This window comes from Hyaena hyaena, unplaced genomic scaffold, assembly GCF_003009895.1.
Source record: "Hyaena hyaena isolate Hyena2069 unplaced genomic scaffold, ASM300989v1 scaffold_499, whole genome shotgun sequence".
Taxonomy (NCBI): domain Eukaryota; kingdom Metazoa; phylum Chordata; class Mammalia; order Carnivora; family Hyaenidae; genus Hyaena; species Hyaena hyaena.
Genome location: NW_024081129.1, coordinates 342,176 through 358,814, shown reverse-complemented (window position 1 = coordinate 358,814; position 16,639 = coordinate 342,176). Strand labels below are relative to the sequence as shown.

The following is a 16,639-nucleotide window of genomic DNA, read 5'->3' as shown; positions in this document are numbered from 1 at the left end:
TAATGTTACGATAAAAGGCTTTGAAACAAGAAGGTAAGGTAGGATCATTTGATAAGAGGTACCAGGATGACTGGACACAATTTGGAGAAAAAATTAAGTCCTACTTTGCACTGCCTCTTGCAAAATAAAATGGACATGTACTGAAGATTGAAATTTAAAAACATCCTTAGGAAACTAGCAAAAGATGAGAGAGATTATTACTGAATTATGGAGAATAGCTAAGTTTTTCTGCTTTGAAGCACCCCACCCCTCAAACAAAAAACAAAACAAAAGCCATAGTCCCAACGAGCATGACAAAATCATCTACGTAATAAAATGGTGCACTTTGAGAAGAAACCGACAGGCAAGGAGAGCCACATGTGGGGTGGACGACGATGGCGGATAGAGGTGAAATGGCCTGCGGTGTGAGGGTGTGTTGGTGTGTGTGTGTGTACACGCATGAGCAGGGCATTCAAAGTCCTTGGAGAAGCCAGGTTTTGCTCACGCCCACCCGGACTGTGAGGCAAGCAAGGGCTCCCCCAGAGGAAGTGGGGAAGCCTGGGGCCTTAGGAAGGTCTGTGCGGTCCTGCCAACTCGGAGGCGGAGGCGGCTTCAGCCCAGCCCGTGGCTCCAGGCAGGGTTCACTCAACTCTCCGCCCCCGCGGCCCTGACGTTGGCCAGGACCACCCAGGCTCCAGGTGCACCGACAGGCCTCTCAGCGATGCTGCAACGGTTGGTCGGTGTGGGGCTGTGGACCGCCCTCTTCCCTGTGTGTGTCATAAGGTTTTGGAGCCGCCGTTTTCTCATTCAAAAGTAGAGGACATTGGCTACCTCGGAGTATTTTTCAGCACTTACTCTGTTCCAAGCACGCACTCGCACTGATGAGTGCAAAGTCATGGCCCCAATGGACCTTTTATCTTAAAGGGTGTGTGCATGTGTTAGGGGCTGGAAGACAGAATAAACGAATAAACACACAAGGCAATTTCAAGTCAAATGCTATAAACAAAACACAACTGGATTGTGCAAATGCTATACAGAAAACAAGATTGCGCAAGGATGTTTGGTGGTGGGGGTGGGAAGGAGGCCTGGAGGGTTGGAGGGGAGGTTGCTCTGGAATGAGACTGGCCCTTTTTAGGGAGCAGGAAGTCAGGGAAACGAGATCGAGCCTTTTTTCTGGCTGTTTCTAGTCCAAGTCTCCGAGGAAATAGGGAGCTTCTCTGCCACTCCTCTGCGCCCCAGGTCTGGGGGGGATCCTGAATTCAGTCCGGGTTTGGGGCCACCGCCTCCTCTCCCTACCTAACCCTTACCCTTATTCCTTAGGGCCATTTTGCACCCCCCCCACCCTACACCCCGCCCCTCAAGGAGGGCGTTCTCAGAGGGCGGGCGACACCTCTCACCAGCAGAATCTTTGTTGACTAGCCAGTGGGTGTATCGCGTACAGGCTCAGGGGACCTGCGAGGCTGGGCAGAAAAAAGAAAATTTACACGTCGCCTGATGTTTCCAAAAAGAGCACCAAGGAACCACAGCAGGAGAGCTTAACTCTTGGACCCCTAACTTGCACTATGCTGTTCGGAATTGTCCTCCCTTTGAAGGAGGGCGAAAGGCAAGGGGCGGGGGAGGCACAGTTGTTTCGGGTTTGGGGCTTCCGAGAGCAGAGTTGGGCCACTCCGGACCCGGGTGGAGAAGCCGGGGCGACCAGGCCCACGCACCCCCACCGGCCGCCAAGTGGGTCGGTCCGATTCCTTCCTACCGACTGGGAAGGTCGCAACTCTGCAGGCGGCTGAGGGCGCCCGGGGGAGCCCAAAGGCGATTGTCCAACGGCTGGAGGCGCGGCTTCCAGCGGCCGCGCGGCTCCTGCGGGCGACTCCACTCGTGGCGCGCGAGAGGGGAAAGCCGAGCGCTCGGGCCCAGAGCTTCGGGCTTGTGGGACGGCCACCCCTCCGCCAGGCCGCGAGTGGGCGGGTCCAGCTCAGCCCCGCCCAGCCCAGCCGCCGCCGCGGCTTCCGGTTCCGATGACAGCGGCGCCGGAAGCCTGGGCCTCGGCTGTGGGAAGAGGTGAGAACCGGCTGGCTTCCGGGCGGTGAGGTGCGGGCGCAGGACCAGGGGCGCCGCTCCGACCGACGGGGGCGCGGGAGCCTCACCGCGCTCCCAGGCTCCGGGCCTTCTCCGCAGCCCGTCCGTGGGCTTGTTTCCTCCTCAGTCGTCGGCCCCCGGGCAGCTGGAGTCCCACGGACTCCGTGGACCCTGGAGGAGCCGCCTCTGTCAGGAGAGTCGCTGGTACTGAGACGTCCCATCCTAGTGCGACCCGGCCGGGTCTCAGGTAACCCAGTATGGACGATGGGGCCAGACGGGCCCTTGGAGCGGGGTCTTTTGAAGGATGAGTAGGAGTTTTGCCAGTCATTTGCGCGTTAATGCAGGCGGAATTCCTAGTAGGAGTTGCGGCTTAGCGGAAATGGTGGGCCTTGTCCTCCCTCCAGTTTTGACTAATGACGAAAGAAAGATTTGAAACTTCAAATAGGGATGTGCAATGAAGAAAAGAAACAGGGTGATAAGATAGGGTGTCTGGAGTAGGGGTGAAGCAGAGGGGCAACGTTGGGTACTGTGGTGTAGGAGAGCACCTCTGAAGACGTGATGCTGACATTGGACCCTGATAAGGAGCCAGTCATGGAGTCATGGGAAGATTCAGGCGAAGAGTGTGTCAGGCGGAGGGAACAGCCAGTTGGAGGTCCTGAGACGGAAATAAACTCAGGGTAGTCAGGGACAGGACAAAGGCTAGTGTGATTGGGAGTATGGGCAGTGAGGGGGAGAGTGGTAGATAAAGACAGAGGGGTGGTTGGAAGTCAGCTCACATAGAGGCTTGTAGGCCGTAAAAAGAAGGGGGGAGGGGAGGCTGCCCGGCTGGCTCAGAGGAGCATGTGACTCTTGATCTCAGGGTGGTGGATTCAAGCCTCCGTGTTGGGTGTAGAGATTACTAAAAGAAATAAATAAACCTAAAAAAAAGGGGGGGGATTTTATTCTGAGTACAGTAGGGATCTATTGGGTTTTAAGCAGAGGAGTGGTGGGTAGGGTGGAGACTGGGTAGAGGTGAGGGGTGCAGAGGTGTACGAGTTGGGTCAGTGGAGGCTGTTCAGTTCTAGGCATTTTTTTGGTTAATGTTTATTTTATTTTTTTATTTTTGAGAGAGAGAGTGAGCGGGGGAGGTGCAGAGAGAGAGGGAAACAGGATCTGAAGCGGGCTCTGCGATGTCAGCACAGAGCCAGACACGGGGCTCGAACCCACGAGCTGCTAGATCATGACCTGAGCCGAAGTCAGATGCTCAACCCAGATGTCCCAAGGCTGTCCAGTTCTGTGTCAAACGGCAAAGGGGACCTTTCTGTGATTTGCATCTACATCCCTTCTTCTCTTTTGCCCCAGAAGGGGGTCCTTCTGTTTCAGGATGCGGAAGACTGGGGACAAAACCCATGCGTGCCTTAGTGGGGATTTTAATTCTTGGTTCATGTGTCTTCCTGTCCAGCCCCCTGCAGGTTCAAGCTCAGGCCTGCTAGCCCAGCGGTTAGGAAGTGGATGCACCATTTAATCAGTGAGCATTCACCCAACACCCACTGTGGACCAGGCCCTGGGCTGGGCACTGAGGAGAGAGAGAGGACAAGACTGGCCTCCTGCCCTGAGCAGCTCACAGTCTAGTGGGGGCAGACCTGTAAAGAGGCAGTCACTGTGCCACAGTGCTGAGGACTCGGGACTGGTGTGCGTGTCCTCCACGGAGGTTTGTGAAGCAGAGAAGGAGATTGGGGTTGGGGGGGGTTTGTTGAGGGCTGTGTGGGGGAGCCAGTGATTAAACTGCTTTTCGTGGTCTCTGTGCAAAGCAGTGCATGGGCCACTCTGGACACAGGAATGGTTTGTGCAGAGGAAGCGAACGTGTAATTACACACAGCGTGTGTGTCAGGCCAGGCAGCATTGAGTTAAGGGGTGACGAGGGCTGATGCGTCGTTTTGAAGGGGTCATCCTGGTGGGTCATTTCTGTGCATGTGACACCTTAAGGAGGAGGGCTTGAAATGGACATGGAGTTCCGCTGGATTCATCGTGAAGCTTGTCAAAAACAGATTCACACACTCTTCCATCCTGGTGCCTGGTGAAGATGACCGAGTGTGGTTGAGGCAGACTGGCTTGCTGTGGACACGCCGCGTTGGCCTCCTGGGCTTTTTGGGTAGAATCTTTAAAGCAGTTCTGTTTCCCCGGCTTATTTATTTTATTTTAGATTTTATTGAGTTCATCAGACTCAGTTCGTTACACATTTAACTGGTTCAGGCACGGCCTTTATCTCTTTTGTATTTATTTACGTATTCCCTTTTATCCCCTTTCCTCCCCACTCTCCCACCATAGGAAACCACCCTGCTGTGTTTGGTGTAAATCCTTTCATTTGCCTGTGTCCTTGGCTATCAAATAGATTTTAATTTACATAAATGGTATTCTGCCTAGAGTTCATTGTTTCTTTTTTCCCCTTCAGGACTGTGTTTTGGGATGTTATTGATGATCCTGTGAGTATCTCTGAGGTGGTTTCTCAATGCCACCCAGGTTTCCATAGATGCATCTCCCACATTTTACTTCCTCGACTTACGACTTCCCCCCCACCCTCACCCCCCGTGCCTCCTAGATTGTCTTCCACTTTTTCCCCACAATACACAGCTCTGGAGGTGAAAATCCTTGTACCAATCTCCTCCCTCAGCTTAAAAAAAATTTTTTTTTTAATGTTTTATTTATTTTTGAGAGAGAGACAGCATGAGCAGGGGAGGGTCAGAGAGAGAGGGAGACACAGAATCTTAAGACAGGCTCCAGGCTCTGAGCTAGCTGTCAGCACAGAGCCTGATGTGGGGCTTGAACCCACGAACTGTGAGATCATGACCTGAGCCGAAGTCAGACGCTTAACCGACTGAGCGACCCAGGCGCCCCATCTCTCAGCTTTTTAATATAATTCCAAGATGCTGACTAGGGCTTCCCTTAGATAATCCTGGCCTGTTGGTACCCGACAGGGCCAGACTTGTTTGACCTTGGTGAGGCCCTGACCTTTCTTGAGCTGTATTTATGTTTGGTAACTTGTGGTGATTCTAGCTGGTTCCCCAGCTCTTGGCACATTCTTTTGTGGTGCCATCTTTCCTAGTTGATCATCTCACAGGCTGTGTGGTTAATTCCCTGTTGCTTGTCGTCATTGATCGTTGCTGTGCGCTCATTCCAGCCGCAGATACTGGCTGCTTTCCTCTCCTGGTGAGACAGCGGCCTGTTGAAGTCAGTCCAGAGAGTAGTGAGACGCAAAGTGCTTCAGAGAAGGGCTCTGGAGCCAGACTGCTCGGCTTCACTTCCTAGGTCCTCCCTTTCTTAGCTTTGTGACCTTGGGCAAGTTCTTTAATCTTTCTGTGTCTCATTTCTGTCATCTGTAAAATGGGACTAATAACTGTACTTACTTCATGGTGTTTTGATGAGAAGTAAATCAGGGGCACCTGGGTGGCTCAGTTGGTTAAGTGTCTGACCCTTGATTTTGGCTCAGGTCACAGTCTCATGGTTGGTTGTGAGATTGAGCCCCGTGCTGGATTCTAGCTAACAGTGTGGGGCTCGCTTAGGATTCTCTCTCTCTGCCCCTGCCCGCCCAATAAGTAAATAAACATTTAAAAAAAACGCAACTAAATTAATGCACACAAAGTTGGCACATGATAAGACCCGATGAAATGTTAACTGTTAGTAGGAGTAATAATAATTATTATTATTTCAGACAAGAGTTCCTGGTATATTTTGCACATAATGGCTCACATTCAGTTATAGGGTATTTGTTCAGGGGGCACAGAGAGGGAGGCATGACTTCTGGACACCACGATTATGATTACAAATTCTAGTGCGATGGCATCAGCCATAAGGAGAGAGGGCAAAACCTCATCTCAAGGCCCTGGTCACCATTTCTCCATCGCTCATCCCTTGTCTGGGAAGGAGGGGGCTGCAGGCTGAGCCAAGGGTGGTGCTGGTGTGAATGGGGAGTATGAAACTCGGAGCACCCCAGTGGTCACCTCAGCCGTGGAATTCTTGTGATGTTACTCCGGACCTTTCTTTGAGAGAATGGACAGCTGGCTAGATTTGAATGTTTGTGCGAGCCCTCTCCTTGCAAATCCATTAGAATGATAGGGAGGGAACGCTGTCACCGACGTTTTGAGGAGTGTGCATGTGGTCAGTGTCAAAGACTGCTCTGGCATAGAGGGCAGCTGTGGCCCAGGGTGGAAAGGATTTAGGAAGGGTGCCTTGGTGGTGGGACAAGAAAGGTCCATTTTCTTTCAGTGGTATAATGAGGGAAGGGTGTATTATAACAAGAGATGTTCTAGTCCAATGGGGGAGGCAGGCCCTCAAATACCCAACTTACTCAAATATCTCAAATTACCCAGAGATCCAAACTGAAATCGAAGGGGGCCTCATTGGAGCTGAGGGGGCCAAGCAGCAGTAGGCTGGGATGGCTGCTGGAGGAGGCAATCTCTGAGCTGACTCGGAAAGGATGAGCCAGCTTCTCAAGCAGGGACGCGGTGAGGGCCGGCACACCCGGGAGGGGAAGCAGCAAGAGCCCGCCACGCAGCCGGGAGGGAACAGGAGTGCAGGCCGGCTGAACACAGGCTGCCTGTCTGTGGGTGAGCAGCAGGGACGACTGAGGCGGAGCCCGTCAGGCCCCCGTGGTGGCCAGTTGTTCCTTAGGCTGCGTTTTCAGTTATCAGGTGTTCAAGGACTGCCCTCGTGGCTTCTGTCACTGTGGTATGTGGAAAGCCATGTCCACTAGCCGAAGAGAAGGCACTTATAACGAACACGTAAAAATACATGAAATAGGAAAATAGGCAGCGTATGTATGTATTTCTAGTAGAGTGTATCGTCTGCTGAAGGCTCTGTGAGGCCTGCTCTTTCTTCTGATTAAAAAGAGATGCACAAGTATTACAGAATGAAAAGAGTTGAAAATAGTAATTTTGTCACCATGATTCAGAAAACCCATCCTCATTGCCTGCCTGGACCCTCCACGGGGCACCCTGGCTGGGTTGATGGGCGCTGTGGACACACATGCAAAGCTGGGAATTCCTGAGCATCAGTAAATGACATGGGTGTGGTGAGGGGGGATATGGGAGCACCCCCACAGTGCCCCCCCAGCCCAGGTGGGGCCTGACGCAGTGGACCCCTCCCACCCACAGGCAGAGGCCACCATGGAGCAGTGTGCGAGCGTGGAGAGAGAGGTGGACAAGGTCCTGCAGAAGTTCCTGACCTACGGGCAGCACTGCGAGCAGAGCCTGGAGGAGCTGCTGCACTACGTGGGCCAGCTGCGGGCTGAGCTGGCCAGTGCAGGTGGGTGCCCTGCCCCCCAGCCCAGAGTCCCACATCTGTCTACCAGGGAACCTTGGAGACCCCCAGGGCTGCTTGGTGACAGGCTGCTAGAAGGAGAACGGTTTGTGGATGTCAGTACATGGAGCCCTAGGCCTCCCTGAAGGAGTGGTTTCAAAAGTCCCAACAGAAGTTACTAATTTAGGGGGCAGCGGGGTGGCTCAGTCAGTCAAGTGTCCGGAGTCTTGATTTTGGCTCAGGTGATGATCTCAGGGTCATGCGATCATGCTGTGTGTTGGGCTCTGGGCTGGGTGTGGAGCTTGCTTGATTCTCTCTCTCACGCTCTACTTGCTCTCTTCTTTGAAAAAAAAAAAAAAGACATTTTGGGGAAGTTTCTTTTTTTTTTAAATTTTTAATGTTTTATTTATTTCTGAGAGAGAGAGAGAGAGAGCGCGCATGAGCAGGGGAGGGTCAGAGAGAAAGGGAGACACAGAATCAGAAGCAGGCTCCAGACTCTGAGCTGTCAGCACAGAGCTCGACGCGGGGCTCGAACCCACAAACCGTGAGATCATGACCTGAGCCGAAGTCGGACGCTTAACCAACTGAGCCACCCAGGTGCCTCAGGAAGTTTCAAATTTACAGAAGAGTTCCAAGAATAGTATAGAGAACTCATATGTGCCCTTCATCCAAATTCACCAACTGGGGATATGTTGCCAGATTTGTTTTATCACTTCTTTTGCCTACTCTTACTTTTTAATCATTTGAAAATAAGTTGCAGGGGCACCTGTGTTGCTCAGTTGGTTAAGCGGCTGACTTCGGCTCAGGTCATGATCTCGTGGTTTGTGGGTTCGAGCCCCGCATCAGGCTGTGTGCTGACAGCTCAGAGACTGGAGGCTGATCGGATTCTTGTTTCCCTCTCTCTGACCCTCCCCCACTCCTGCTCTGTCTCTCTCTCTTTCTCAAAATTAAATAAATATTAAAAAAGAAAGAAAAGAAAGTTGCAGATATCGAACCACTTGACCCCTAAACTTTTGGTGTGTATTTCCTACAGTCAAGGGCATTCTTTTACATAAATACAGTGTCATTATTAAAATCAGTAAATTAAACATTAATACAATATTATGATCTAATGAATATAGCTCATACTTTGATTTTATCATTGTCTAATAATTTTCATAAAACATTTTAATTTTATTCTCCATTCCAGGATCCAATCCAAGATCAAGCACTGCATTGTTCATCATGTCTAATCTCTGGCTTTTGATTTATTTTTTTAAATGTTTTTTATTTATTTTTGAAAGAGAGAGAGAGAGAGACAAAGGACAAGTGAGGGAGGGGCAGAGAGAGAGGGAGACACAGAATCCGAAGCAGGCTTCAGTCCCTGAGCTGTCAGCACAGAGCCCGGCATGAAATCCGTGACCTGAGCCGAAGTTAGACACTTACCTGACTGAGCCACGCAGGCGCCCCATAATCTTGTTTTTTTTTTTAAACCTGGGACATTTCTTTCACTTGGCCTTTGTCTTTCATGCCATTTGACATTTTTGAAGAATTAAAGTGCCTTGGTGGTTCAGTCAGTTAAGTTTTCTGTCCAACTTCGGCTCAGGTCATGATCTCGTGGTTCCTGGGTTCAAGCCCCGCAACTGTATTCATTGGCATTCAGCTTTCCTTTTTTCTTTTTTTCTTTCTTACTCTGGTTTTGCCCTGAATTTCCCTGCTGACTAGTGATGCTGAGTATCTTTTCATGTGCTTCTTGACTATTTATCTTCATCAGAGAAATGTCTACTTAATTGTTTCCCTTTTTTTAATTGGTTCTCTTTTTGTTGCATTGTAGAAGTTCTTTATATACCCTTAATAGTAGACCCTTCATGGAAATTCTTTTTTTATTTTTTAAGTTTACTTATTTATTTTGAGAAGTAGGGGGAGAAAGGCAGAGAGAAAGGGAGAAAGAGAATCCCAAGCAGGCTCTACACACTGTCAGTGCAGAGCTGGATGCATGGCTCAATCTGATGAACCGTGAAATCATGACTTGAGCCTAAATCGAGAGTCTAAAGCCTAACTAACTGAGCCACCCAGGCGCCTGTCATGTGTTTTCACTCTTTTGATAGTATCCTTTGAAGTATAAAATTTTTAATATTGATGAGGTCCTGGTTATTTGGGGGGGTGGGGGGGCTGCACAATAAGATAGTTCCTGGAATCAGTAATTTCTTTCTGCAAGGAGACTGGTTCTTTTGGTGGAAAATGGTAGTTGGAAAGCAAGATCTGGGTTGTTACTGAGGTGTCCTTGTTTCTGTGTGTGTTTTTTTTGTTTGTTTTTTTTTTTGGCACCTCTATCTGTATGTTGCAGGCCATGGGTTTGTGCTGATAACCTATAATTTCAATCCAGTATTCAGAGTTCTTCTAGACTTCCCGCGTCCATAGCCAAATCTCTTTTCTGCATCCATGAGAAGACTCCCAACAACATCAGTAAATTTCTCATCTGCTTGATGTCTGTGATACGTAGAAAGTATTTTCAGGGGCGCCTGGGTGGCTTAGTCGGTTAAGCGTCCGACTTTCCGACTTTCGCTTAGGTCATGATCTCGCGGTTTGTGGGTTCGACCCCCGCGTCGGGCTCTGTGCTGACTGCCAGCTCAGAGCCTGGAGCCTGTTTCAGTCTGTGACTCCCTCTCTCTCTGACCCTCCCCTGCTCACGCTGATTCTCTCTTCTAGAAATAAATAAAAACATTTAAAAAAAAAAAAAAAAAAGAAAGTATTTTCAGAATTGCTGCACTGGTACCACTGAGAAAAACAAATCTACAGAATCAAGTGTTTCCTTTTTATTTTTTTAAAGAAAGTATGCACATGGAAAACTTATAAGATCAAAAAAGCATACAGTGCAAAGTGAGTCTCCTTTTCACCCTTGATTCCCAGTTTCTGTGTGCTTCTCCCCCCAAGTCAAGTCCTGTCCCCTGTTTCTTGGATGCCCTTCCAGATAGCATCTGGGTGCACATAGAAGTGGCATGTGTGTCTGTCTCCTCCCCCCCCTTTTTTAAATACGAAAAGGGTAGCATAAAGTGCATGCTTTCCTGTACCTCGCTTTTCTGTATCAGCACAGAGAATTCTGCCTCATCCTTGCACCTGGTGGCTTACCGTTCCATCATATGGCTGTGCCGTGCTATAATAAGTGCCCTCGACCTTGATGGCATGTTAACTGTGTATGGTAGGATGTTCCCTTTTGAGAGTCTGAAGCTCTTGTATGCTGTGGTCTTGGTTCCCGGATGGTGATGGCTGCTGCAGCCTCTTTACAGGGACACTGGGTTTTCTCAGATGGGGATTTGTCAGGGCTCGTGGTTGTCCGTGGGACCTTGGGCAGAGAAGATTTGGGGATTTCAGGTTAAAAAGCTTTGGCTTTGGGACACCTTGCTGGCTCAGTCGGTGGAGCGTGCGACTCTCTATCTTCGGATCATGAGTTCAAGCCCCACGTTGGGCCTAGAGCTTACTTTAAAAAAAACAAAAGGGGTTTGGTTTCCTGAGAGCTGTTGCTTTGTCCTACTAAAGGTGTGGCCAGGGAATATGCAGAGTGTGGTCCTCTGTCACCTGAATGGAGCAGAATGTGAGAGGTGAGGGGCAAGGTGGGGTTGGGGCAGTTGGCACTGATGTCAGAGTGGAATGCAGTCCTGCTCCATCTCGCCCAGCCATTGCCTCCTGTCTGTATTTATCAGGATACATTCAGTTATAAGTGACAAACCCAGGGGTGCTGGGTGGTTCCGTGGGCTAAGTGTCCCACTCTTGATTTTGGCTCAGGTCATGATCTCACTGTTCATGAGTTTGAGCCCCACATCACGCAGTGCAGAACTTGCTTGGGATTCTATCCCCTCTCTCTCTGTCCCTCCCCTGCTCCCTCTCTCTCCCTCCCTCTCTCTCTCAAAAACAAACAAAAACCAAAAACAAGTGACAGAAACCCAGCTTAGACCAGGGTAAACAAACATGAGGGGGTGGGGAGATGATTCGTGGACTCAGGTAATTGAGATGTCCAGGCCCGGCGCGCCCAGATGCCCATGTGACCCTCTCAGTGCATGCTGGCTTCATACACATCTCGCCTGCGGTGGTCGCGGTGCTCCAGAAGCTCCAGTTCCCATTGGGTCGTTCAGCACTTTAGCAGGTTGCATCTGTCTTCCAGGGCTTCTGGTCTTAGAGCTGAGACACTCCTTGGCCCTCCTGGGTCATGTTTCTTTCCCTGAACTAAGGTGTTGCAGTCTAAAGAAGGCTCACTGATGCTGGGCTGGAGGAGGGGCCTGAAAACCATTGCAGACCTGGGGTCCTGAGCCAGAAATAGCCCTGTGCCTCCCAGGCGGTATCCTGTCCTCTGGGTTGATAAGAGGCATGAACACAGGGCAGTGCCTTGTGGTTCGAAGCCTTCTCACACGTGCTGTCTCACTCACCACCATAAAGAGCCATCCGGTGTGGTGGTGAGGAGCATGGGCTTTCCAGCTGTCACTGCTGTCACCTGGCAAGTTCCTGCCTCAGCTTCCTCAGCTACAGGACGGGATACTCAGCCCACTGCAGAGACCGGTGGTGAGGATTAAATGAGCTAAAATAAAGTGCTTACCCACAGGCAGTGCTGCCTTTCACAGCAGTGTACAGGGCCAGTACAGTCACCCATTTTACAGCTGAGGAAATGAACCGGGAGATGACCTCACTTGGCCCACTCGATCAGCTCCAAGGCATGTAATTAAAGTGGCAGGACCTGGGGCAGAAGCTGGGGTCTTTCCTTGTGAGTTCAGGGCTGCCTCCCGGGCCTCTAGGCCGGTGTTTAGAGGACACAGGGACATGGCGGGCTCCTCTGTGTCCTGCCTCACTGCCGGTGTTTCCATGCAGCCCTCCAAGGGACCCCCCTCTCCGCCACCCTCTCCCTGGTGATGTCCCAGTGCTGCCGGAAGATCAAAGACACCGTGCAGAAACTGGCTTCGGACCACAAGGACATTCACAGCAGTGTCTCCCGAGTGGGCAAAGCCATTGACAGGGTGAGCATGTGGGCAGCCACAAGCTGGGGGCCGGGATACCCCGGAGCTAGTGTGTCGGGCTCAGTGGGAAAGCGAGCGTGAGAAGCACAGAGGCTGAGTCACAGGGCCCTGTCTGTCGTCCTCATCAGAACTTCGACTCTGAGATTTGTGGTGTCGTCTCCGACGCGGTGTGGGACTCGCGGGAGAAGCAGCAGCAGATCCTGCAGATGGCCATCGTGGAGCACCTATACCAGCAGGGCATGCTCAGTGTTGCCGAGGAGCTGTGCCAGGTAACGGCCTGGGCGAAGGCTCTGGAACCTGCCTGTTCTGCTCCTGCTTGATAGCTGTCTTTGTATCAGGTTCCTGTTATTCTTTACATAAACTCCTTTTAGAAAGGAAATCATTTCCCCTGCCCTAAATGGAAGGTAGCTCTAAAATATAGATGATGGGGAGTGAAGTCCTGAACTTCTAGCTAGAGTTGGTTGCCAGCCAGGGTTCTGAGGTGAGGTCTGATAGCCCTTTCCTAAATAGGAAACAACAAGTAACACTTGTTAGGTGTTAAAAACACACAAGCAGTAAAGGTAAAGGCTACTTTCTCTAATGGAATTAAGAGGACTGAAGAGGAGTCCCGCTCTCACCATGCTGCTCTGCACAGGTCTCAGAGTCCCTGGGGCCGGGGTGGGCCAGGGTCAGCCAGGGTCTGTGCTCTTGAAGGCCAGCATGTGACACTTGGCTTCACAGAACTGAAGTGTTCTGGACATGCTGTCCTCCAGCAGTGGGACTGCGCTTTCCCCCCACAGGAATCCACGCTGAACGTGGACCTGGACTTCAAGCAGCCTTTCCTGGAGCTGAATCGAATCCTGGAAGCTCTGCACGAACAAGACCTAGGGCCGGCGTTGGAGTGAGTAGGCCCCCGGGTGGGCCAGAGGGGCACAGGGCATGTCTGCCGTCTCCTCTATCACCCGGTGTGCTTGACGTGTCTCCGGCCCTGTGGTGTGGGCCTCACCTAGGCTTTTGGAGCCCACCTCCGTCCTGGCTCTCTGCTGACCCCTTCTCGTGCCCCACCAGCTCCCTTTCTTCCCAGGTGGGCTGTCTCCCACAGGCAGCGCCTGCTCGAGCTCAACAGCTCCCTGGAGTTCAAGCTGCACCGACTGCACTTCATCCGGCTCCTGGCGGGCGGCCCCGAGAAGCAGCTGGAGGCCCTCAACTACGCCCGGCACTTTCAGCCATTTGCACGGCTGCACCAGCGAGGTGCGCGCCAGGTGCTGGGGTGGGTGCTGCCGGGCCCTGGCCCGCCTGAGGGGCTGCATGTGGCCAGGATACCGGTCCCCAGCCCGAGAACTCTGACCCCTCCCTCGCTGTCTCCAAGGTGAACTCCAAACTCAAGACTCTTGCTCTGCATCTGCCTCTGCCACTGTCGCAGACCACTTTGGTCCCTGCCACCTGCTGTGTGCCACACCCACTCAGCAGGGCGGGCCTGTGTGCCCTCATGCTGTCAGGCCTCAGTACAGGCCTCCCACCTAGAAGAACCCCACTCCTTCTGGGCGCCCCCTCCGCAGCTTTCTTCCCAAACCTTCTGTCACCTGGGGTTTCCACGCCTTAGTCATCTGAGCCTCACCTTCTAGATGTTCCCTGCCAGTAACCACCCCTACCGTTGGTCCCTTTTTTTTCTTTAGCTCTGTTCCTACTTATCACTTCACATTTTATTTGTGAAATCATGAAAACCAAGCACTGTTAGTGAACCTAGATACCACCTGGAAGTGTTTTAAAAGGTAGACCAGCCAGTGTTGGGAGAAGAAAAATGCTGGTCCTGCAGTTGGAAGGATGGGCAGCGAACTCACGCTCACTTTCCAGACTTCCTTGAGTGGATGCCTGTCTTTGTCCCACAGGAGCAGGCCCTAGACTCGGCCTCCACATGAGACTTTAGGGAAAACCCCGTTTTGCCCAAGGGCATCTCAGCGCTACCTGCCCCCCCCTCAAATTCGTCAGGGCCTTGGGTGCTGCGGGGCTCTGCCTGCTCTCCAGCCTGCGCGCCCTGACCTGTGCCCTGCCTGCCTCTTAGAGATCCAGGTGATGATGGGCAGTCTGGTGTACCTGCGGCTGGGCTTGGAGAAGTCGCCCTACTGCCACCTCCTGGACAACAGCCACTGGGCAGAGATCTGTGAGACCTTCACCCGGGACGCCTGCTCCCTGCTGGGGCTCTCGGTGGAGTCACCTCTCAGCGTCAGGTACGGGCAGCCCCATGGGGGCAGTGCCAGTGGGAGGGCCTCTAGGGAAACAGTTTGCTGAAGCCGTTCATGTGCTGGGGATGGTGCTTGGTTCTCTGAAACCTAAACTGGCTCTCAGTCATTCCTCCAGGTAGGAGTTACCTGTTTTTATAGGTGGAGAAGCTGAGATCAGGAAGTTGTGGCCCGATGTCACTGCAAGGTCAGGGGCAGGGTCAATGTTCCCCTTCTCTAAGGTCTTTGGAACGAGCGGTCTTGCCCGCACCTCACCCCTGAATTATCACGAGACCCTTTGTAACCTGTCCTCTCAACCTCATGTTTCAAACCACGTCCCTTTGGGGAGGCTTGAAAGTGGCTGAGTAACATGTATTGAGTCTTTTCCCTCAGAAGGCACCCTTACAGTACCGTGGGTTACTGTAATGTGGAGGGCGTCACGGGCGTCTTATTTAGACAGATCATGGAATCTCCTGCCCCGCCCCACGCAGGGTGAAGGGTTCAGGTTTGAAAACAGTGCTTCCTGGCAGGAACACCAGTGGCGCTTCAGGATGGTTCTGGAGTGCCGGCTTTCCCTGAGCATCATAGGTATTTAGCACCTGAGGCACCAGCCAGTCGACTCCCCGCCCCTGCCTGAGTCATTGTGAGATCTGAATCCTCTCCCATTTCCAAGGGATGATAACCACGTAGACAACCAGTCAGGTGCATCATGGCAGCAGAGTGGGGGAAACAGGCATGCGGGGGCCCCTGCAAACTGATTGCCGGCCCCAGTGCGGCAACGACATTCCAGTGGTTGGATGAGCAGGGATCTCCCCCTGGATCTTCCTTTTGTCTCCCCCTAGGTTTGCACACTCTGGGGTGCGTTAGAATGACCCTAGAGTTGGACATACCTAACTACATACGTGGCACTTTATGAGCGACTGGCGAGGTTTTCAAGGACCAGTCTGACCACGTACCACTTTAGAACCCTGTCCCAGGACACACACCACCACCAATAGTGTGCTGGTGCCTTTGTCCACTGGTCCTTGGTCTGGGCCACTGCAGACCCTGCTCTTTGTTCCACAGCTTTGCCTCTGGCTGTGTGGCGCTGCCGGTGCTGATGAACATCAAGGCTGTGATCGAGCAGCGGCAGTGCACGGGGGTCTGGAGTCACAAGGATGAGTTACCGGTGAGAACTAGTGGGGGGAGGCATTGGCCAGTGGCACCGGGAAGGGGAACCGCGGCCAGGAGTGGGACTCACCCCTCCATCGTGCCCCCACCCCCAGATCGAGATCGAACTGGGCATGAAGTGCTGGTACCACTCAGTGTTCGCCTGCCCCATCCTACGGCAGCAGACTTCAGATTCCAACCCCCCCATCAAGCTCATCTGCGGCCACGTGATCTCCCGAGACGCGCTCAACAAGCTCATTAATGGTGGAAAGTAAGTTCCCCGGGCTCTGCGCCGCCCTGCTTGACTCTCCTGCTGGCCAGCCCCCAGACAGTCTTTGTGCTCCTCCCTTTGCAGGCTCAAGTGTCCCTACTGTCCCATGGAGCAAAACCCCGCTGACGGGAAACGCATCATATTCTGATACCCACCTGGGAGGAACTTTGTCAAAGGGGCTTTTCACCCTCGAGCCTCGGTCTGGTCTCGGCAGGGGTGGCTGGTGTCGGTGGATTGTGGTTCACTTCGCGCAAATGGCCAAGCGCTGCCATGGGCAGAGACCAAGAAGGAAGATGGACCAGTCTGTGCCAGGCAGCTGGCTCCCTGATGGGAGGGTCCGGAGACACTGGCCTTGGCACTCCCGCGGTTTCCCTGTCTATATCTGCCATGGACTTAGTAGCAGCCAACAGAGAGGCAAAGGACGTGGCCAGCAACACGGGCATCTTCCTGGTCCTGCCCTCAGCTGGGTCACTCGTGGCTACGTCCATGCGGTATCCACCCTTCTGGTTGTATAGCCTCATGACTGTATGTATCCATTTCCCACTGTAAATAGTCCGGGTTTGAACTGAATGCCGTGGTTTTATAACTGAGCAAATATATTCACAGGCCTTCTCCTTACTTCACCAACAAGGAATCACTGCATGCGCACTGCGCCAGAGAGAACCCACCCTCCCTCCCTGCCTGGGTCAAAGCCCGTGATGTCTGACCCCAGG

The 16,639-nt window shown here is 52.3% G+C and overlaps 1 protein-coding gene across 4 annotated transcripts; it reads left to right on the top strand.

Moving 5' to 3' along the window:
• Positions 1 to 1,986: 1,986 nt before the first annotated feature.
• On the top strand, positions 1,987 to 16,544 carry RMND5B (required for meiotic nuclear division 5 homolog B). 4 transcript variants are annotated; one of them, XM_039254644.1, is made up of 10 exons: positions 1,987 to 2,034; positions 7,182 to 7,332; positions 12,163 to 12,308; positions 12,437 to 12,577; positions 13,088 to 13,188; positions 13,372 to 13,538; positions 14,350 to 14,515; positions 15,572 to 15,674; positions 15,772 to 15,926; positions 16,011 to 16,544. In XM_039254644.1, exons 2-10 carry the CDS (start codon positions 7,194 to 7,196, stop codon positions 16,072 to 16,074), a joined length of 1,182 nt encoding a protein of 393 aa, XP_039110575.1. In that variant the 5' UTR covers positions 1,987 to 2,034; positions 7,182 to 7,193; the 3' UTR covers positions 16,075 to 16,544. The 4 variants fall into 4 exon arrangements, with proteins under 4 accessions (XP_039110575.1, XP_039110574.1, XP_039110577.1 ...); XM_039254643.1 differs by lacking the exon at positions 1,987 to 2,034 and adding an exon at positions 2,041 to 2,299; XM_039254646.1 differs by lacking the exon at positions 1,987 to 2,034 and adding an exon at positions 3,722 to 3,742.
• Positions 16,545 to 16,639: the final 95 nt, after the last annotated feature.